Below are 23,605 nucleotides of genomic sequence, written 5' to 3'. Positions count from 1 at the left end.
ACCGGTTGTAATACGAGTCCTGACGCCGGTGTATAGATCATCAATGCACGTGATGAAATTAGCTGGAATATTATGTCTCTTAAGAGCCCTAGAGATAGAGCTATGATGGACTGAGTCGAACGCTTTCGACAGATCTAAAAACATGACATAGTAGGATTTATTCTCATGTCTATACTTGGAAAGGAGATGGTCTAACAGGGACACATTCTCCAGACAGCCATCAGCGGGTATGAAGGCTTTCTGCCTAGGGTTGAGGGCAGTAGCCTCTGTAAGTCTAGTATTTAACACTCTAGTATATAACCTCAGCAGGTACGAACCAATGGTTATGGGCCGCCATTTAGATATGTCTGTTGGATCAGCCTCACCCTTCGGTATAAGGATTGTGTTGTTGAGCTTTAGTTGCTCGGGCACCTTACCGGACTCAAACCAAAGGTTAAATAGAGTAGTTAAATCTAGAGCATCTGCTTTACTGAGATCCTTGAAGTGGATTTTGTCGGGACCGGCTGCCCCGTTCTTTTTCATACTTTTGAGGGCTTTGGTAACCTCGTCTTTATGAATGGGATACTTGATGCCGTCCAGGTCAAGGTCCCCCCCCCCCATTGGTTTCGGTACGAAGGACTGGTCGTCATTTTTGGGTTCCTTGCCAAAGATTCCCATGTAGGTTGTATAAGCCGCACCACAGGCTGGGGCTACCGGTCCCAACGGCTGGCCGTCTAGAAGGTGGCTGGCCAGTTTCTTTGTGTCTTTGTGAAAATAATGCTGGTGAGCTCCATAAAGAAGCCGTTTCTTATGCCTATTGGAGGCATTACTAGGTACGGACGCCACTACAAATTGTCTATTATTCCTGCTGTTAGTGAACTTCATCCCAAGGTTTTGAAGCACATTACTGTAGTCTAGGTAATTATTGTTATCCCTCTGTTCGAGAAGCTCGATCAGGTCGCTATTGCCGGGATTGGTATCTATCTGCGTATTGCGATACGTAGCGAAGAACTCGGAGAATCTCTCGTCTTTCTCAGGCACAGCTACGAAGGCTTCTTCTACGGGTTCGGGGACATGTTCTGACCGTCTGATCTGGTCGACCAGATACTTGTGGCTAGCTTTCCGTCGCTGGCCTTTGATCGACTCGAGAGTCCGATTCTTCAGAATATCGCGGATGGCAATATTCATGAATTTGGTACTACTGGGAAGCTGAGCTTCGATGTTGGCTAAAATCGCGAGATCCTCCTCGCTCCACCGGTCACGGCGGGTGTTGGTGGCCTCGGGCAGGCCGGCTTCCTCTCGATCGAAATCAACGGGATGGGACTGTTTCATATGAAGCCTAAGTCCCGGGAAGGACTTGAAATATCGACCGCACAGATCGCATGGAAAACTGGATGGAGGAGTCGGACTCACGGTCCTACTGATACATCTAGGGTAGAGACAAGACACACTACTTAACGATTTAAAATGCTTGCTACATTTATTACAGTTGTAGGAGATCTTACAGTTATGGCTGGTAAGATGCTTCTGAATATTTGGGTGTCCAATAAGTGGCTCATCACATTTGTTACAAGTAAAATTGGACGTATCTGCTGGGTAAGTGAGCATGAAAAAAAAGAAAGAAAGAAAGAAAGATTAATCGCAACAGATTGAAAGAGTGGTCGGGTTGTGCCCGACCACATAATGATTAATTTTATTAGACAGTTTAAATTTCCTTATCCTTTGTACATGTTCTTAAATAAAAGAAATTTTCATAACTTAACTGGACAGTGTTTCATAAAATATTTGTCTACCCGACCACTCTGCGTTTGAAACAACAAATGCGAACCACGAGTTGAGTGGTTGGGCACAACCCGACCACTGTCTAGATTTGTTCCGATTAATCTTTCTTTCTTTTTTTTCCCGTACGGAACGTTTCCGCGGGTTTTCTCTTAAACGCTATATGGTATGAACTCGTAACTTTCAATATATATCGACCCTCATCCGAAGTGGTGCATATTACTCTGACGTCATGATTACGTCATCGGGTGTCAAATTAAAAGTGATTTTATCTGAAAAAGTGACCAATTACTTTCGCCTTTAACTCTTGAACCAAACTTTCAATGATATCTGTATTCTGTAATCAGATAGACCATTAATCGCTTAAGAGTAATTTCGTGTAAATACTTCATATTAATGTCCACGCTCAAAAAAAAAAAAAAAAAAAATCGAATTTTTTTAAACTTTGTGAAATGAAAGGACTTAGGGAGCAAGTAACCAAAATAGACTTTTAAAACTTTTATTGCCATTTTCCGGCAATTTTGAGGCTGCAAAAATTCATTTTTCGCGTTATTTTCAAACGTCATCCAGCCAAACTGCAAAGTAATGTCACAAAGTAACTATATATCACGACAAAGTATCATCCTTACCCTTACAAGAAAAAAATAGAAACACTTCTGAAAAATATCCTTTATACTATTTTTAGACCCTACAATACAGCATGTTTTTACAACTAGCAAAACTGCATTTTTTACCCCATTTTTATCCCTCCAAAATGGCACTTGCCAGGGCACTCAGAATAATTTCCCTTCGGCTATGGTTAGTTCAGACATTGGTCTTTTCATATCTGGTGAGAAAATTTTGGGTTATTGTATAGCCTTTGTGCAGTAGCGCTCCAAAAATGGTAAATTTCGAAAAAACGTAAAAAAGTGTATTTTCAGTGTTTCATTTGTTTTGAGTAATAACTTGTATAATTGGTATTGTTTATGAATCTAGCACATTTTTACAAACAGAATAAGACTGTTTATCATTTTTAGACCATTGGATGAATAGTAGGTCTTGTACTCCCCCCGAATTTTGAACTTGTATGTTGCATAACGAAACAAATGTAAATAAGCAAGTGAACACTTTAGAAATAATATAGAGTTCCTTTTCTCATCCTCCCCTTCCCCCAACCCGGGGGCATTGCTTGGGGTTGAGGGTTGGGTGTGACCTACCACCAATAACTTGGCATTGTCGGTACAATCATTGTCACATGGGCAAAACTCATGTGTTTGCAAGCCGCAATGAATAATGGCCATATCAATTGTTCTCTGATTGAAGTGCACCATCATTCCAATGATGTCCAGTCCTCCCCTCCCAACTAGCCCCCCCCCCCCCCTTCCCTTGCCACCAAATTCAGATTTTGATTTCTGCATGTATTTGCCTAAATTAATATTGTAAATTGATGTCAATTTGCAAGTGAAGCTTTCATAATCTACACCAACAGGCGTACCCGTCTCACAGCCCACCCCTGCCATCCCTCTTCCTACACCAATAATGAGCAACTACCCCTCCCCTCCCAAAGAATTGTACAGAATATGTATTATTGTTAAGGTTACATATTGCCTTGCGGAAAGTCAACATATTTACATACACTATGTAGGTTTCGCTATTTTTTTGTCAACCTGGGAGTGGTTTGGAATATCTGGATATGGATACATGTACATGGTACATGTACATAATGCTGAATTTTTTTTAACACAATTGCATTTATTTTATTATTTTCAATACAGAGAAGTGATATGGCGATTATGAGAGCAAATAACTCATATTTTTATATTAAAATACATGTACTTTAAAACAACTATCACTCTAGTGAAAACTCAAAATGGCTTCTATATTGATTGATTGAATTGAATGTGTAAATATGGTCAGATCAAGCACATATAAAGTCGAATATAGTAACGTTATGGGTGCTGCTATGCCCTCCAAAATCGTAATTTCTTAATCAGCATGACATTTTGAGTCTCTTCCAAACTGTCATCAGCAGTCAACATGGCCACACTTCTGTGGTGCATCCATTGTAACATGGCAAGCAATCTAAATGTATTGGTGCTTATAAATTACAGGGTTTTTTTGCATACAAGCAGGGGATGTTTTGTTAATGTGTTAATTAAAAAAACAAACCAACTTCCCCACCGAACCACAAGTGCTTACAGATTTTATCCCTTTCTGGCGGTGCGGTATTTGGGTTTTTTTCTGAAAGGGAGGGGTACAGCACACTGTGATCCCATGTTGATTTGCATATACTTTGACCGATTTTCCTACAACCGATTTGGCAGGAAAATATTGGTTGACGATTACTCTTAGACATTCTTGGTTCTATTGCTGTTACCACTAAAGGTGTTTTTTTTTTTATATATTTTTCCAAATTCTTGTCTAAATAACATTTTGGGCATAATTTCTGTATTTCTGTGTAAACATTCATCCCAGTCAAGCAATTGTATTCATCCATTGTCACTGCCATAGGGACATATACTTACTGATTTTATTCCAAAAATGTGTGGGTTTTCAACCCGAATTGGCAAAACTAAAGTAAATATACATTTGTACACAGTTGTGGTGATGTTATTTAATGCTCTGCAATTGATTCATGTAATAACTATAAGAAACGTATACATCAAAATAAACAAAATGGTACAGATTGAGAGGTGAAAATAACATGCGCTTCTCGCACCAATGGCGGCCATTGGTGCATGTATTGTTGTTAATTATATAGCCATGAATTTTAGTCATAGGATAATACTTCCGTGATAGGCTTTGAAAATGGAAGTATTTTTGACTTTAGTTTATGAGCACCGATGTCTTTACAACGGTTGCCATGGTAATAATAAGCACACTACAGAAGTGTATTTGGTGCCACAAAACTTCATGTTGATCAGGCAAATACAAATTTGGAGGACACTCCCACTAAAAAAATACTTCAGACCCTAACTACATGTATATAGCCAAGTCAAGTCAGAGTGAAATTCATGCAATCAAATTGATGCTGTGTTCTCTCGGAGCTTTCACTGGAGTGATCGTTGTTTTAAAGTACATGTATTTCAATATAAACAAATAAGAGTTAGTTGCTCTCTAAATCGACAGATCTTTTCCGTTTTGAAAATAATAAAATAAACGTCATTTTGTTCACCACACCTTTTACTGTAATTCCAAAGTAGCTTGCAATATAAACAAATGTGTACAGCGTACATGCGTGTGTCCAGATCACCCTTCCCACCCCCCACCCACCCCCGTGACATACACACCCCTTCTCCTCCTCACTTTTCGGATATTTCAAGCTGCCCCGTGTTGTAAAAAAGCCACCTTACATAATTCAGACTTTCCCCAAGGGCCATATGCATGTAAGTAATCTCAACAAACTTGTTGACTTGTTGGGGAAGGCGTGGTTATCTTTGAGCTTTGTGATTGGGGGTGGCAGGGGAAGGGGCTATCTGTGAGACGGCTGTTGGTGTAGATCGTAAAAGGTTCACTTTAATTTAGGCAAATACATGCAGAAATCAAAATCTGAATTTGGTGGCAAAGGAAGGGGCGGGGCCTATTTGGGAGGGGAGGACTGGACATCATTTTAATAATGGTGAACTTCAATCAGAGGACAATGGATATGGCCATTATTATTCATTGCGGCTTGCAATCACATGAGTTTTGCCCATGTGACAATGATTGTACCGACAATGCTAAGTTATTGGTGGATGGTCACACCCCACCCTCAACCCCAAGCAATGCCCCGGGGGTGGGGGAAGGGGAGGCTGTGAAAAGGAACTCTGTTATTTCTAAAGTGTTCACTTGCATATTATTTATTTACATTTGTTTCATTATGCAACATAAACGTTCAAAATTCGGTGGCACAGAGGAGTGGGCGGGGCCTAGCCAGGTGTGGGGGGAAGTACACTACCTACTATTCTTCCGATGGTCTAAAAATGATAAACAGTCTGATTCAGTTTGTGAAAATGTGCTAGGTCCATGAACAATACCAATTATACAAGTTTATTACCCAAAACAAAGGAAAACACTGAAAATACACTTTTTTTAGGTTTTTGTGAAATATACCATTTTTGGAGCGCTACTGCACAAAGGCTATTCAATAACCCAAAATTTTCTCACCAGATATGAAAAGACCAATGTCTGAACTAACCATAGCCGAAGGGAAATTATTCTGAGTGCCCTGGCAAGTGCCATTTTGGAGGGATAAAAATGGGGTAAAAAATGCAATTTTGCTAGTTGTAAAAACATGCTGTATTATAGGGCCTAAAAATAATATAAAGGAGATTTTTCAGAAGTGTTTCTATATTTTTCTTGTAAGGGTAAGGATGATACTTTGTCGTGATATAGTTACTTATGTGACATTACTTTGCGGTTTGGCTTGATGACGTTTGAAAATAACGCAAAAAATGAATTTTTGCAGCCTCAAAATTGCCGGAAAATGGCCAAAACACATAATGGCCTGTAACCATGGCAATGGGCAAAATATTGGAAGTCTATTTTGGTAACTTGCTCCCAAAGTCCTTTCATCCCACAAAGTATAAAAACAAATTTTGAGCGTGCATGGACACTTATATGAAGTATTTACATGTACACGAAATGACTCTTAACAGTTTTTGTCGTGTACGTGGACTCGCTTGATCTTTACTTCCGGGTCTACCGGAAGGTCAAAGTTAGGTGAATTCCAAATGAAGACGTTAGCCTGACATCAAAACAAAGCAACATTTCTTCCGAACGGTTCACGGTATGATCACAAAACCTTGTGTGAACTTGTACAATGTTACGAAGATGTTATAAATTTTGTTACGTCATCATGACGTCATAAGGTATCAAATTACAAGCGATTTAAGGGCAAATTTGACAAAATAGTTTGCGTTATATCTTTTGAACCAAATAGAGTATCGTGTTCGTTTTTTCGTGAAGTTGTAGACTATGCCGTGAGAAACATTTCGTGTTCCTGGACGCAAAACCGCTTGACCTTTACTTCCGGTGTTACCGGAAGTGCAATAAAAACTGAATATAAATCAAAAGCTGAAGGATTATACTACAGACATATATATTATGAAAGTGTTTAGTGAGGAAAGCAAGATGCAAAAAACAGTGTGATGACGTCAACATCCGAAAGGGCCCCCTGGCGGCACATAAAATAGAGTTTCCCTTCTTTAACTTTAAAACCATCCGTCCAAATTTTACCAAATCGCCCCTTGATATTCTCTGATTAACCACAGATAGCTTGGCATGGTTTCAAATTCATGAGGCCATCATGCCGGAAGTTACTTTAAAATGTTCACTTTTGGATCTCTAATGCTGTGACGTCATCAAACCGGAAGTTAGGTGCTTTTAATACGTCATCAAACCGGAAGTTAGGTGTTATTAAACAAGAAATAACTTTTTTTGTGCACATAGAATGTTTACTGAAATTCATCACACCTTTGAAGATACCTTTTTGAAACATTGATTGTACTTGAAGGGATTTAATTTCGTGATCCTTTTTTCTACATAAACATATACTCCTAACTTAACTGGGCAGTGTATAATGAAAAGGCTGTCCACCCGACCACTCTGCGTTTGTAACTCAACAAACGCCAAAATCTAGTCTTTCTTTCTTTCTTCTTTTTTTTCCCGTACAGCACGTTTCCACGGGTTTTCTCCTAAACGGTTTATGATAGGAACTTGTAACTTTCAGCATATATCGACCCTCATCCTAAGTGGTGCATATTACTCTGACGTCATGATTACGTCATCGGGTGTCAAACTATTGGAGCTATAACTCTTGAACTAAATAATCAATGATGTTTGTATTGTGCATTGAGATAGACCATTAATTGCTTAACATTTTTTGTCGTGTACGTAAACTGGCTTGACCTTTACTTCCGGGTCTACCGGAAGGTCAAATTTAGGTGAATTCAAAATGAAGACGTTAGCATGAAATAAAAACAAAGCAAAATTTCTTCCGAACGGTTTACGGTACAATCACAAAAACTTGTGTGAACTTGTACCATGTTACGAAGATATGTTAAACATTTTGTTACGTCATCATGACGTCATCAGGTATCAAATTACAAGCGATCTAAGGGCAAATTTTGACAAAACAGTTTGTGCTATATCTTTTGAACTAAATACAGTATCGTGTTCGTTTTTTTCGTGAGGTCGTAGACTTTGCCATGAGAAACATTTCTTGTTCCCGGACACAAAACCGCTTGACCTTTACTTCCGGTGTTACTGGTGTTACCAGAAGTGCAATGAAAATTGAATATAACGCAAAAGCGGAAGCATTTTACTACAGACATGTATATTATGCAAGTGTTTAGTGAGAAATGCAAGTCACAAAAAACAGTGTGATGACGTCATAATCCGAAAGGGGCGCCCCCTAGCGGCACATAAAATTGTGTTTGTTTTCTTTAATCTGAAGAGCATCGGTTCCAATTTTACCAAATCGCCCCTTGATATTCTTTGATTAACCACAGATAACTTAGCAAGGTGTCAAATTCACGACGGCATCAGACCCGAAGTTACGTCAATGAGAATTTGAAATGATCATATTTTAAATCATGTGATCCATGTCGTATATCTTCGTAGCCCAAATAACGATACCATAACAATTAATGTTAAACTTTTGCTTCCAAATACTAGTGATGTCATGAAACCGGAAGTTAGGTGTTATAAATACATACGGTTATATTTTTCATATTTGCACACATTATTTAACTTGACAATCAACATTTATCCAGTCCGAACTAAATCAGTATTCACTTCCCGGTTTTTTTAATAATGACGTCATCAAGCCAGAATTAACTCGTATGTGTACATAAAATGTTAACGGAAATTAAGCACACCGTTAAAGATGCATTTTTCAACAAAATAATTTATTGTAATGGAAAGTATTTAATTTCATGATCCTTTGTTGTTACATAAACATATTCATAACTTAACTCGGCAGTGTTTCATTAACAAATTGCCTGCCCGACCACTCTGCGTTTGTAACAACAAACACGAACCTCTAGTTTTGTTTAATTTTGCAACACAACAAAAGTGTTAGGTTTTGCCCATTTGGCTTGTTTCAAGTATGGATGGGGCTGTTTAGTAGATGAAGGGGTACACACTGGACAAATGAAAATTTGCAAAAATTGCGCAACATCATTTCTCAGGGCCACGTCAGCAAAAACAGCAATAAACAAATGGCTAATACCCAATGGGATAAATAGAGCTGATATCAGGAGTGTTACGTTTCTTTGAGTTTCGAGTTTAAGTTTTCGAGTTTCGAGTTAAGTTTTTCGAGTTTCGAGTTGACTTTTTCGAGTTTCAACTTTCGAGTTAATTTTTCAAGTTTCGAGTTGACTTTTCAAGTGTCGAGTTTAGTTTTTGTGTTTTGAGTTAAGTTTTCAAGTCAGGGCCCTTGCAGTTTCTCCATAGTTTACATGTACTGGTCGATTTAAATTAGTGGGCCCAACACATTATTTTAACACTAAAATGTTACCCATTTCAAAAATAAATGTTGCTGCTTAAGTGTGCATTTATGAGAAGTCCATGCAAAATCTTGAAAAATTGACAAGGTGGGGGGTCGGCGAATTAAGTTCAAATCTTGGCCATTTGATCCCCACCTGAGACGATACCACTCGGTGGAGTAGCTCGATAAATAATCACACGGTGGCCGAGTACGGGGCACCGACAATTTTGAGCAAAAAAGGGTGACTTCTGGGGAGTAAATTTGTGTTGTTTCTGGTGTAAAGTTATAGCCTCTTGTATTCCCTTAAACTAAATCATTTACTGTCGACCTACATATCAAAAGAAAGGATTTAATCTCCTCTAAACGATGAAATATAAATCTTGGATATGCAACCATTCACTGCGGAGATATAGGCGTAAGAAAAACACGTATCAGCTCTATTACGAAATGAAGTCATTTATGCGGTAAACCATAACTTAATTAATGCAGGGCTGAGAGTCAACAAACTTGGAGAAAATATAGTTCAGATATCCGACTACAATAATAAAAAATAAAACAACTGTCAGCTCTTCTTGTTTTTGTTTGCTCACGGTCAACAAAGTTGAAAAATTCCTATTTTTCAAGACCAAACCTACATAGCCCCCTAGACAGTTCCGAGTGCAATTGGTTGCCCTTAATTGACATTTTGCAGGAATTGTTGTAGCGTAACAAAATCTACATTTTGCAGACTTCACCTATTGGGTGGGTGGGTGGGTGAGTGGGCTACCTTTGGTGGTGTGCACTGATCCGGTAGGAGGGGAACGTCCTGTTGCCGCCCACCCAGTGAGCGCGCGGTATCGAAAGAAGACGCCCTCGCATTACATCACAGTCAAAATGGCAGCCATGGACATGCTGTCTGTGCAGATGCAATGTGATTTTAGTAATTTTGAGTATAGCAAAGCCATCGAATGTGGTGTAAATCCCTCTTATCCGCGCGAACTAAATACAGTGCAACTTAATTGATGCACAAAAAACATACGGAGCCATTTGCAGAAGTGGAAAGTCGCTGCATATGATGTGAATGTCGAGTGGAAACTGATCCTCCTGCGATGTGGTTTGTTCGACTGATAAGACAATATGTCCAGCTCATAGATACAAGTTAGGGTTGAGTTGGACATCATCAAGGAAATGTTGTCATCCACTCCATAAAGGGAAAGGCAAACCATTCCGTGGTGTGAATAAAGCAACTAGCCGTGAGATGTTTGATCGATGGGGTATCCTGATCACAGTTGGAACAGGTAAGAAGACAGAAATCAAACAATAACACATTTCTGAAATGAATCAATCATGGTCATGGTCCATATCTGATCAACTGATTTTGTTTCTGGGTAGGTTATATCAATTAAATCCCTTATCATGCAGTTGACTTGGGACCAGTGAAATTTATTATTGTGTGAAAAACTAATACTGGTTGTCACAGCTCTGGACCACACACATGGTTTTCGGCAGTGGACACACATGGTGGATATTTTGAAAAAAATTTATATAAAAAAAGTTGGAGCTGCACTGAACATGCGCAGTTTGGGGAATAAAACAAATATTTGTTTTGCACTTACATTGTTGTTTTGACTTTTATTCACGAGATGTGACTCATCAGACCATTTACAAGAACAATTTCAGATTTGTTTCCCCTTTTATACAAATCCTCCAGAGCCAGCCACATCAGAAAATGAAAAAGTAATAATTGCAATTAAATACAGTCAATCTAAAATAATAAAAGAAGATGTATTATTTTTATTTATTTATTTATTTTTTTGGTGGGGGGGGGGGGAATTTATGACATGGGTTTTGTTCAAGGGATCTATTGCTCAATATTGTTGTCTACATACGTCCCGCTTTATATCTTTTACGTTTAAAAAATATTAAGCCTGCTGCGGCCTTAACACTTAACACTTTGTTAATTCTCATTGTTCATATGACTTTCAGGTATCTGTAGAGGTTGTCTATCTAGGCACAAACAAGCAGTTACGCACCAGACAGCGGAACAATTACCTAGTGATGTGCGCTCTAAGGAACAAGAAGAGCAGCAGTGTACAATCAGTGATTTCACATCGCTGGCTGGTGTACCATCTCTCCAACCCACCGACACAGCGTGCACTTCAGTTCATGAGGTAATGAGAGTTAACTAAGAAGGGACTTTGACATATTGCATCTCATTTATCACAGATGAATTGTAAGCACTCTTCTTTGAGTACATAAATTTGTATTTCAACCTTGCTATATGTAGCACTCATCTCACTGTTTTTATTTTCTCATGATTTTTTCTAGCATACATCTGAGTCCTCATCAACTGATGGAGATATTACACAGGATGTAGGTGCACTTGACTCTTCTTGGGCTCCAACCCCCCGACCAAAGAATGTGGAGCTGCAATCCCTGAACACTTTCCTTACTCAGGGTGGAATGTCTGCTGTTGATGGGCAGCTTCGTCTGTCATTAGAAGAAGCATCTGATAGCACCATCCGTTATTATAGAAGGAAGGCAAAGGAAGCCTTTGGTTTAGTTCTTCATTGTTTAGCACCAGGTCAAGAAGATGGGCTCATGAAGATTACCATCGGTGAAACAACTGCTGAATCATCACAAAGTGGTCAACATTTTGATAGTAGTACCCGTTCTCTAGTCGCGTGCTATCAAACTGCAGACAACTGGTGTTTAATGCCTTTTAGAAATTCAAAATGGCCGCTACATCCGGCAGCCATCTTAGATTTGATGGTTTCAGCCTGTAACTGGAGGGTCAAATTAAATACATTTTTTTTAAACAATGGGATGGTTTTAATTTTATCAACTATTTTTTTTTCATTTTGTTTTTGTATTACTTCCTTTTTTACCAACATTTTTGCAGTAGTGGTTCCATGTTCTCTGCCTTTACGTATTTTGTGTTTAAACAAAGGGTTATCATGGTTTGTTATTGGAAGACAGTGACTGTTCTTGTTTTTTAAAGTTAGACTTTGTATGGATTATACAGTTAGCTTTTTTCCTATCTTTGGAAAAAAACATCCAAATGTGGGTCTAGTAGTTTCAGTTTGAGTTAATTTAAGAAGGAAAAAGATTTTCTTGATTTATATTCAATTGTTTTTTTCGAGTTTGATCGTTAGGTTGTTCCATGTGTCATCCTATTTTGATACTGTGTTGGTTCAGTTTTCTTCTTTCAATTTTTATTTAAGTTTAAAGTTCAATTTAGTTTTGTACAGTTGACTCTCGTAATAGCAAGGTCGGTGAGACTGCCCAAACTACCTCTTGAAACAGAAATGTTGCTATAAAAGGACAGCGAAACAAAGAAACACAAAGAGAACTATAGATTTGAGGCCTCAGAATTTGCTCTTTATAAGCAGAAGTAGGACATCTTTATAAAAGTGCTCTTTATAATAAAAGTCGACTGTAGTACTACCATTTTTCTTATTTGGTTGTGGGGCTAACAGGTTTAAGATTTGGTAAAAAGTTAATTTTGATCCTTTTTGATTATTGGTTTTTTTTAATGGTTCTTCAAATTTTGGTTGGTAAAATAAATCATTTTTTTTTTTTTGTCTTTCCAAAAATGTGTTTGTCATTGTTTCTATTTATTCAAATTTCTTTCTACTTGTTCCTACCCCATCTAGGTCTACCTCATTTTTGACAGTGAGTACCCCAACATTTAGCGTTTTTCTCATTAAATTCATCATTTTCCAAGTTTATTAATTTTCCGGGTTACATTAACATGCCAAACAAATAACAGGATTGTCATCCAAGCCTCATCATTCCAACATTTGGTGCAAGATATATGGCAGGGTGTACCCCCACCCCCATTGTGTCTTCATTGTGTTCTGGTAATCTCGGGAATTCTTTAGAGGATTATTGGGGATACTTCTGTTAACAAAAATACAAGTGTCTGTTGAGCCTGTATAGGAACATTTGTGGGGACTCCCTCTGCCACAAATCGGACAGGGTATACATTCCATCCTGGACTCTGAAAGGTGGCGGCCATATTGATTTAAAGTGAACCCCCTACCCTAAAAATGGGATAAATTAAGGGATTATAGCACCCCTAATGGCGTCTCCAGTATTAAAATAGGTTTTAATTATATTGATCATGAAAAAATATACAGGTTTGCCAATTTTCATAACATTCAAGCAAAAAAGACAGAAATTATGTGAACAATAAATTTTTTGACCAAAAAGGTGCCAAAAAAAAATTAAAACACCCTCTATTGAAGATTTGTTATAGCATTTTTGACGTCATTATTTACAACTTGGAAAATTAAAATTAGGTGGCAAATTTCATGAAAATTAGTTGTCGACTTATGAAAATACAGAAAAGTGGGGGCACTGTATGCCCCTCCCCTGTCCCTTTACTAGCGAAAAATAGGGTAAAACAGGCTCCTGCCATTTCATACTAAAAACTGCTGACAATGGTTTTTATTATTGATACTTAAAGACCATGATAAGACCTCTCTTCCACCTGAGTGTCATTGTTCAAAGACCTGCAATAATGCCGCTACGGCGACTTAAATATCGCTATTTCTATGACTCAACTTTGGGGGTACCCTTAGTGCAGTTGCCTCCTAAGAGCAATTTTTTTCTAAATTTTGAATTCCTGGTTTAGGTCAGGATACAACCTCAAGACCCTGCAAATTTCATTGCTCTGCTGCTTTCCCCTGTTCAGCAGCAAGCGTTTAAACTTTTGTACCCCAAAATCATAAAAACCACCATTTTTCTACTAAAAAACCCCACATTTTTGGCTCTTTTTCCTGCTACGGAGGTCAGATTGGCCAAATATTTTGTACAACTTCAAGGCTACCTATGACCCACCTACCCCCCAAATTTTAACCAAATCCACCGACCCCCACGTTGTCATGGTCTGCATGGTCCTCTCGTGGACATACTCTTAATTTCATTTACTGTCCTATAAATGGAGAGGGGAAACTTTGAAGCTCCATTGCAATGTTCCTTTGTCCCCTCCCTTTGAGCACACTGCAGTAACAGAATAGAAAAATCCCTAAAGGCAAGTACCTAGTGGCCAAGCACCTGTGTTTGGAAAAGTGTTAATCAGTGTCAGCATGGAGCTATCTTTATTTATATTCTCACAAATCAGGGGAAAACTTAATCAGCATTCTTCAAGAATCTTACTATAAACAGAAAAAAGGCTTTACTGATTAACTTTGCTTGTGACTAGGCCTATAGAAACTGTCAATTTTTAATTATGAACTTTTAGTTGTCTCACTAAAGTGACAAACAGATTTAGCCATGTGTATGAACTCCATGGTGGAATATAAACACATTAAATCTTGTAATCAGTGTACAAGAGCCAGCTGCTTTAGGCATAAAGGAAAGTAGAGAGGTCAACATCCTTTCATAAAACTCAATTAGGGGAAATGAAGGATAACCTTGTAAAGTGTAAAAAAATATATAACACTATTTGGATAATTTAACTTAAATACTCTTACAATTTTAAAGCAAACTTGCACAGATTGAGCATGATAAATCAAGAGCGGGTATAGCTCCAAGCTTTAGCTGGTGCTTATCAACTTTAATTCATACAGTTATTTTTGTTATGCTGTGTGGTATTACATAAAGGGTAATTAGGCCTACATGTACAAAAATGCCCCCCAAAAAGAAAGTTGACACTCATTAGAAGTGTCATAATGTTGAATGTGATTGGGGACGTCATTGATGATACACCTGTGGGGAATCATATCAGCTGCATTTTGATACCTTGTTTGGTACCAAAGACTTTACATTTTTCAAGATTAACTATGGTTTGTGACAAATTATGCAGTTTGAAAAGTTGCAAACACGCAAGTTCAGTGGAAATTACTGTCTGACAATGTGACACTACCCAAAACAAACGGCAAGGAATATCTATCACACAGTGCTTGCCTGCATGAGAGCATGTGAAGTCGAATAACCCCGCTTTATATGGGCACTGTACAGTCCATATAATTACAGGCATTTATTTTTGGTTACGCTGAGCAATTTCTCCTAGCGTATCTCTTAAATTGCAACTTTTCAACTGCACAGTTGGTCTTAAAGTTAAACCGTTGTCATTCTTGGACCATTTGCTGTCTCTGGTAGCAAACGGGACATCAAAATCTGATAAAATTACACAAAGATGCTCTTTGATGTATAATACATGCTGACTTTTGTTACTGTTCATTGTATTGAATTAATAGCATGTAAGCATACAGCAAGGTATAATTAACTTGTATGCATTCCAATGAGCCTAATTGTGTGCTACATGTGCACATGTACACCCAGATATATATGGTCCCTTATTTAACACTGCAGTTGGAAAATAGGTCCTGCCTATACTCGGACTCAATAAGAATGAAACTCAAGACTATAATGAATTTTGTCAAAATACATGCATTGTGACAAAATCTCTTAAACTCGGACTCAATAAGAATGAAACTCAAGATATAACTTTTTGTGCATCTTCCCCACAGCTTCAAGTTATTTATTTCAAACTTTGTTCGTTCGCCAGATACCGAATTAATATGGGCAAGCTGGCATCAAGTCATAGGGCTAACAGGCCCGAAAGAAACATGTTAAACATATAATGGACTCCCAGGTCCCGTACATGTACGTCAATTATCAATTTGACTCCCAGGCCAACCATTAATGAATGGGCACACATATGACCCAGTCCACATCTGTGGGGGACAGCCATGGCTGCGCTATGGAAATACAGCACATCCGGCCCCTGGGGTACGTAAGGGGGAGTGGCTGCCCCTTACAAAGTTCAAATCACATTGTATTACTAAAAACATCAATATCAGTAACAATATCAGCAACAATATCAGTAACATACCCATAAAACTAATGCTACATGTAAACTCATGTGTGTACGTACATGTATTAGGCATGAGCTGTCTTTGAAACCTGTTAAAGACGCCACAAGTGCACAGCACACCCCAGGAAGAAGACCACACTAAACAAGAACATATTTACAATCTCCCCATCACTGCACTGAACTTAATTCCCTTGACACTGAATGTGTGATGCAATGCAGGAGACAAAATCAGACAGCAGTAACTTCGTTCCCATATTACTGAGGTGAACCCCATCATACAAAAACAGAGCATGATTTGTCCTCTGAATCTCATCACGGGGTAAAAATGAAGCCCCAAACAGCCTGCAACAAGATCGCGCCCACCTATTAATTGATCGGCAGACCTGGTCCATGGCCTTTTGATCCTTTGCTCCAAAGTAAAACAGGCGTGGCAGAATAGCTGACCACACCAACGTGGTATGGGGGGGGGGGGGTAACTTTGATGGCAAAACTGCATGAAATATGCAATACGCTGCCTAATCTGAAACATGTCTGCGCGGACCATGTCATTAGTACCGATATGAATAATTAAAATATTTGGGTGATTACGGGACCCCATGGAGTGTAGCAACTCAGGGAGATTGTAAACGCAGCTCAGCCCCACGCTTGCCTCTCCAAAATATCCTTACAGGAATCAAGTGGCTGACGAGCACGACGAACAATTGAGTCACCAATTATCCAGACTGTCGCAGGACCTGATCATACAAACATGTCAGTAAAAGTGTAAAATGGCAATTAATTCCCAACTGGCTGTTGTTGCAGCACCGATCCGAAACGAGTGGGTTTTGAAGTTGTGCCCCATGAACTCCAGAGTACCAGTGCTTTTTTAAGCACAGCACCAAATTGAAATCTTGTCAGTGGGCTCCCATTAAAATGACAAAAGAGTATACCCTGGTGATTTGGGCATGACGAAATCATGCAATGCTTGAACAGGACAAAGCTCTTTCTCAGTAGCTTGAGCTAAATGAATTACTTGGGGGGGGGGCAGTGATTTGTCTTACTACATCGGAAGGTAGTTCAACTGAATGGCCTGCCAGTTGAGTACAGCAGAAATGAATGTCCCCTATTTGAAGGACTGACTCCTGCACTGCCTGCTTTGAATTTGCTGCAAACTCCCTGACCCGCATGAAACAGAAGAATGCACCGAGCATTACTGCTTTGAACATTGCACTTTCGTAATAAGATGTGCACACTAATGGCAATGACTCAATGATGCTGACCAAAATAGGCAATGAAATGGGCATTCTACTATCATGTTTGGGGGTATCCCGACGAGCTCCCTCAACCATGCAGTTTATGAAAATGACCCACCCCTGTGACATAAGTGGTAATTGTGGAAGGGGACAAGTTATGCAATGACAACCAAGCCACAAATTCCCGAACCATTTGGACTGATGCTGGAAGCAGTGTCGCATGTCTGCTGTGCTGTAAAAAGTGGAAAATGCATGCCAGCCACTGGCATATGTCTTGTGAGTGTTTGCTGTCCAAGCCAATGATAATAAACGGCTTATCTCCAACCCTACCATACTTGGGCAAGAAGAGGTAAGGGGGTCATATGTGATGCTGCTTGAGGTGCCACAGCATGAAAACGCTCCACCTGAAAACGGGACAGAGAATCGGCGATATTATTGTGCACCCCTGGAACATGAACAGCTTTAAATGTAATGTTAAACTGGAGGCATTGCAGTACAAAAATACGAAGCAGTCGCATGATCTTGGGACACTGAGACATCTGGCTATTAATTATATGTCAACAGCCATATTATCAGAATGAAAACGTACCCTCTTATTGCCCAATTGGGTAGCCCAGCATTTAACAGCCACAACAATCGGATAGAATTCCAAAAAGGCAATGGATGGTGGATTTGCGAGAACTGATGACGGCCAACGGCCTTGCGTCCATTGACCCTGGAAATACACCCCAAAATCAACACTTGCTGCTGAATCTGTAAACAGCTCTAATGTTTGATTGGATTCCCAGTCACCATCATGAAATGCTGATATGCCATTAAATTGGGTTAAGAATTCCAACCACATCCCCAAATCCTGCTTGGCCCCAACGGAAAGCCGTACTCTATGGTAAGGTTTAGTTAAACCCTGTGTCAGTGAAATTAAACGCCACAGGAATGTTTTTCCCGGCGCCACCGCCCTACACACAAAATTCAGTGAACCCACCAATGATTGCACTTGCACCAAGGTAATCTTTTTCTTGACCAGTACTTCTTGTATTTTTTCTTTAAGTGCTACCACTTTGGCTATTGGCACACGTACCTGCATGCGCTGGGAGTCAATTTCCAAACCCAAATATGTTATAGTTTGCTGTGGGCCTTCAGTCTTCTCAACTGCAAGAGGAACCCCCAATTTTGAACACATTGCTGAAAACTGAAAAAGCAGGTGTTTGCATCCAGCCCATGATTTGTCAACAAAGAAAAAATCATCCAGGTAGTGAGTGATTGATGACGACCTTGAAATTTCACAGATGCAAAACTCCAAAATTGTGCTAAATTTCTCAAATAGTGCACAAGATACTGAGCAACCCATTGTTAAACATTTGTCGAAGTAAAATTTATCTTGAAGTGTGAAACCCAGTAACTCATAGTCTGCCGGGGCTACAGGAAGCAGCCGAAAGGCAGATTTAATATCGGACTTAGCCAACCATGCCCCAGTACCATTTTCACGAACTTTTTCGCATGAGCGCCGGGGAGTTGACCCCAGATAAGTTCTAGAATAAACCATTCATGCTTGCCGTGCTGTCCACTTGCCGTCTTACGAGCCTCCTTTATTTCACCTCCATTGACTATCTCAACATGGTGGCAGCGGTGAAAAAGAACCATACATCTGTGATGATCTGAGCTGACCATCGAGTGAGGCAACTTTCGGTCATCTGGACCTCCCGATTCCCGCTTATTTTGGTGTGAAAACGTGCAACCGACCCAGACTTTTCTGAGGTCATGCCGCGACATTTCACGTGCGTGTGCTATACCCACTGCACAGTCAACACGTTTCACCGTACAGTGTGAGCGCCTATACCGTGCTCGCCCCATCACTGCACTCAGGAGTTTGCAATTATCGCTGTATTCCCCACGGCTCCATCGAGCTCTACCGGAGACTGGTCATCTACCGACCGGCTTTACAGCATCCAGCGGCGACGCACCCGACTGTTTCAAGGGACAAGACGGGATGAAAAGCAGCAGAAACCTGGACTTCATCATCGGCTAATTTTGCTAATTCTGCCGTGTGTCCAGTTTGCCGATCGACACAATCACGATCAGCGCCCATCCAGTTGCGCTGCATCCAATTTGTGAGAAATTAAGCTCGTCGTTTTCCAGTAACTGTACCTGCCCGACGTGTTTACAGTACCAGTGCATCTCCAATCTGGGACCTTCAGCATCTTGCCAGGCGACTTCATCTGCCCTACTACCTGACTACTACCTTGACTATCACGGACAGTGTACACGTATCTCATTCCGCGCAAAACGGTTTGCGCGTGCGCGTATTTTTTTTAAAATGGCGGGCTCCTAATTATCGGTTCATGAATATTCATTTATTTATCAGCGCGAAAACTCACCAAATAACCACCCCATATCAGCGATGACATCGCCTCTGACGGTTTCTAAGCACCCCGGTTGGTAAGGAGGCTTCATCAAAATGATAAATACTTTCTAAATTATGAAAATATCATTTTGTAAACCAATTTTATCCAAGTTTGAATTTTGGGATGATTTTGCATAAAAATTTAACTTTTTTTCTGATATCTCATCAAAAAAGGGCATATTTCTAAAAGTGTTTTTTTTTTACGGAATTTTAACTTCTGAAAAGTAGTGAATGAGGGTGTAATCTTCATTGTTTTCTATGTGGGAACCGAGCTAATATTTTTTTGTTCGTGAATTTTCGTCCTTGAATATCACATTTTTGGCGATATTTCAACTTGAAAACGCATGTGACACGTGTTGAGCATCAAGAAATGCACACTGGGAAGCTGCTAAACGAGTTCCAAAATGCTGAATCTTGCAGCAAAAACGAAGATTCTGTACTGCTTATGTCTCGTCGAAGTCAAGAAACCTCCGATCTCCATTCACACCACGTTATAAAGGACATGGCAGGCATTGCATGCCCGCACTCGTCATGCTCGTGGGAAGAAATCTGACACCATTCGGTGGCATCACGCGGTCGTCGCCGGCCAGCCGTGCTGGGAGTTTGAGCTCGAAACCCCACCACACACATCGCTTGTGACAGGCACCGCTTTGGAGTCAAGTTTTGGGTGTAATATGCGGGTAAACAGGGATTTGGTTACGTGCAGTAAATATGAAAACTGGTTCAATTTCAAATTAAATTTTGTGATTATGACTTGGCTATTCCTTCTTCCAATGTGTTTTTGTGTCATATATTTTTTAGACATTTAAATGTTGTGTTTTGCATTATTTTAATCTTGCTTCATTTCCTTTTCCATTTTTTTGCAGCTGTAAATGGAGATGTTTTGATTGTCGTTCCTTCTGATGACGATGTAGACCTTGGAATCTACAATATGAGACACGATGAAGAACTCTGCATGGGCGTCGCCAGGATTTTTTCTAGAGGGGGGCAAACATTTTTTTTTGGCAAAAATGCTTGCATTTCTCAACATATTCTCGATTTATCAGTTTTAGAGGGGGGCAGGGACATGTTGGCCCCCCCCCCAACATTGTCATTGTGCACTCAACCATGGCTAAATATCCAGAAATGAATTGGTCAGTTAAGAATGTTGCTGAGGAGTTCAAGCTATTCAAACAGAGATTTACGTTATGCCTGAAGGATCATGAAGTAAATCAAGCCGACAAACAGGCGGTGAAAATCAAAATAGCTGTAGGCACTGTAGCCTTGTTCAATGCGGTCTCTCGGCTTTTTGTCGAAGGGAGATAATCGGGCCCTGCACCCACAATCAACGCGGCTACGTGCGTGTACCACCGACCCTTGTCCGTACGAACGGTTCGGTACTAACACAACCAGCAAGCACACACACGTGAGTACGGACTGTACGCATGGGTGTAATAAGGCAGTAAATGTAGGCCTATTATGTTCTGTGTGTGTGTGTACGTACGTACGTGTGGGGGATATACGCGCCGCGTGGCCTGTCGAACGACCGCCTTGTTGGGTCTGCAACTTCCGGGTTTAATGTCTTTCTTTACTTTTTCGTCCAGTTTTGGACGAAAATGGGCGGGCTTCAGGATATGCGGGTATGCCGTGATGATTATGTAGGTTCGTCTTGGACCAATCACATGAAACAACCTTCCCAGTAGTATGATTAATTCATTTTTAAGCTGACCAATCGTAAGCTTCACAAGAATCATGTGACGTCGCGCTGCATGTATAATGCATTAGTCATCATGGCGTCTTCCATGTCTTTTTAGCGAGAGCGAAATGTTCGTCACTTTTTCAACAATTTGACATTGATTCGAGTTTTTCGTCTCGTGTAATGAATCCATTTGAGTGGGCAACAATCGTCTAATGACAGCATTACCTGCAGAATTCGTTGGAGCCTTCAATACTGCTTGGGACAGACTGGGACTGAACGACTTTCACCCACAGCAACGGGCCGCCATTGCAGCGTTTTTTCGCGGATACGACGTGTTTGTTAGCCTACCGCGGGCTGACCAATGAGAATTCAGTGTACGCGGGGGTGGTACCTCATTACCGTAAAAGGTTTTGCTGGTCAACTCAAAACCATCAAGGCGTTGGGTTACGCGGACTAGCTCATGCATGTACTGTGTGTGCATGGCTGTTGTACGAGTACTGTACGTGTGTGTACGTGCGTACGTACAAGCATAGCCTTGCTGTATGGTACAAGTGACTTTCTCACTAGCAGCGTATGGGCATCGATATGTGCACGCAATTATGCCTTGCCAAGTTGATTAGGGATTTTCTTATCGGCGAATTTTTTTTATCGGCAAATCGATAAGCCCAACGCCATGGTCAAGGCTATAGGTACTGAGGACCTTAAGCGCCTCAATGCATCTGGCTTGTCCGAAGTGGATCAAGAAGACCCAGAAAAGCTATGGGCTTTATTTGAGAAGCAGTTGCAAATCAGTGTAAATTTCCGCACGCATAGGCTTGAGTTAATGAGATACAAACAAAAAGTCGATGAAACCTTAGACGATTCTGTTAACAGGTGTAGAGAAAAAGCGATGAATTGTGATTTTGCGCAAGCAGAACTAGACGAAACGCGTAGTAGAACTGGTCATAGCCTCGACTCCCTTAGACGCGTTACGCAATAGCCTTCTCGAGAAAGCACGTGGCTACCCAATTGCAGCGATGCTTGAAGAGGGACGCAGGCACGAAGCCGTTGCAGCGGGCAAGCAACATTTTTTTAGATATTTTTGTTTATATATTTCAAAAAGGGGGGGATGTAGTGATATGCATATTCATGTATCCATGTAGGCGCATGCGCGCCAGGGAGTTGACCCCAGATAAGTTCTAGAATAAACCATTCATGCTTGCCGTGCTGTCCACTCGCCGTCTTACGAGCCTCCTTTATTTCACCTCCATTGACTATCTCAACAGTTACAGCCCCTGCACTTGTGCAGAAAACGGCATCCCTTAAAATGACACCCCTTAAAAACTATTAAATGCGAAACAAAGGCCTTGTTTTGGAACCAGGGACCCAAAGGAATTGGAACTACTGGAGGGGTTGGTGATGTTGCTTGTGACTGATGCAGCAGCAACTGTAAGCCACAACTCAGTGTCAACAATTCCCCATGATCGTGCAGGGTTAGCTTCCTGGCATAATCTAAATTGCTCATCGTATGCCTTCCAACCCCACCCAGGGAATTGGAGGGCTGCTGCTCGGATAGTTTCTGCGTATTTAAGCAATTCACCCCAACGAGTTGGATGTTTCATGAGAAAGACCGACATGTAGGTATGGAATGCAGATTGCCATTTGTCGAGTGAGTCAATCTTTTTTCGTGGTTTGTTAGCCTGCTTCACTATCATTTTGCCCCCAATCAAAGCAAACTCTAATTCTGGATTTTTATCCCTCATAGAAATGACAGTAGCTGCACTATCCTGAAACAACAGTGAAAAATCCACATACATGCCCTACCAAATCTTCTCTTTCAGAGAAATCGGAAGAAGAGAACCTAACGGGGCACAAGTACTGATAGTTGGCACAGGCTGTGGGGTATAGGAATGCAAAGGTGGACTTACACTTACATTATCTACCTCATTAACTACTGGCAACAGGCCCGATCTACAGGTATCATCAAAACATGCACCCTGACTAATGCTATTGTTAGCCATACCACCTGACATCTGGGAGGACACTGGCCCGCCTGAAGCTTGTTGAAAGCTGGTAGGGCATGACGGGGTATTCTGGATACCTGTACTTGGACTGGTCCCTGTGAAACACGCTGCAGCCGTGGCAGTATGGGCAGTGTGCACCGGAGATGTTGGCCAAAGTCTCACATTGGTGTTGCTACCCATTTCCCTATGTTGCTGGTTGCTTACTTGCCATACTTGATGAGGAGCTTGAAAACTAGCTACCATGTTCGCAGGATGACCAGCATTGGATGTAGGGGGAA

The 23,605-nt window shown here is 40.5% G+C and overlaps 1 protein-coding gene across 1 annotated transcript; it reads left to right on the top strand.

Moving 5' to 3' along the window:
• Nucleotides 1-10,315: 10,315 nt before the first annotated feature.
• LOC119730210 lies at nucleotides 10,316-12,882 on the top strand. The gene is made up of 4 exons (XM_038203002.1): nucleotides 10,316-10,485; nucleotides 11,174-11,358; nucleotides 11,516-11,980; nucleotides 12,844-12,882. The coding sequence occupies exons 1-4, from the start codon at nucleotides 10,446-10,448 to the stop codon at nucleotides 12,880-12,882; spliced, it is 729 nt and encodes a 242-aa protein (XP_038058930.1). The 5' UTR covers nucleotides 10,316-10,445.
• Nucleotides 12,883-23,605: the final 10,723 nt, after the last annotated feature.

Source organism: Patiria miniata, unplaced genomic scaffold, assembly GCF_015706575.1.
Source record: "Patiria miniata isolate m_02_andy unplaced genomic scaffold, ASM1570657v1 HiC_scaffold_1, whole genome shotgun sequence".
In the NCBI taxonomy this organism is placed as follows: Eukaryota; Metazoa; Echinodermata; class Asteroidea; order Valvatida; family Asterinidae; genus Patiria; species Patiria miniata.
This window is presented reverse-complemented; position numbering and strand designations above follow the sequence as displayed.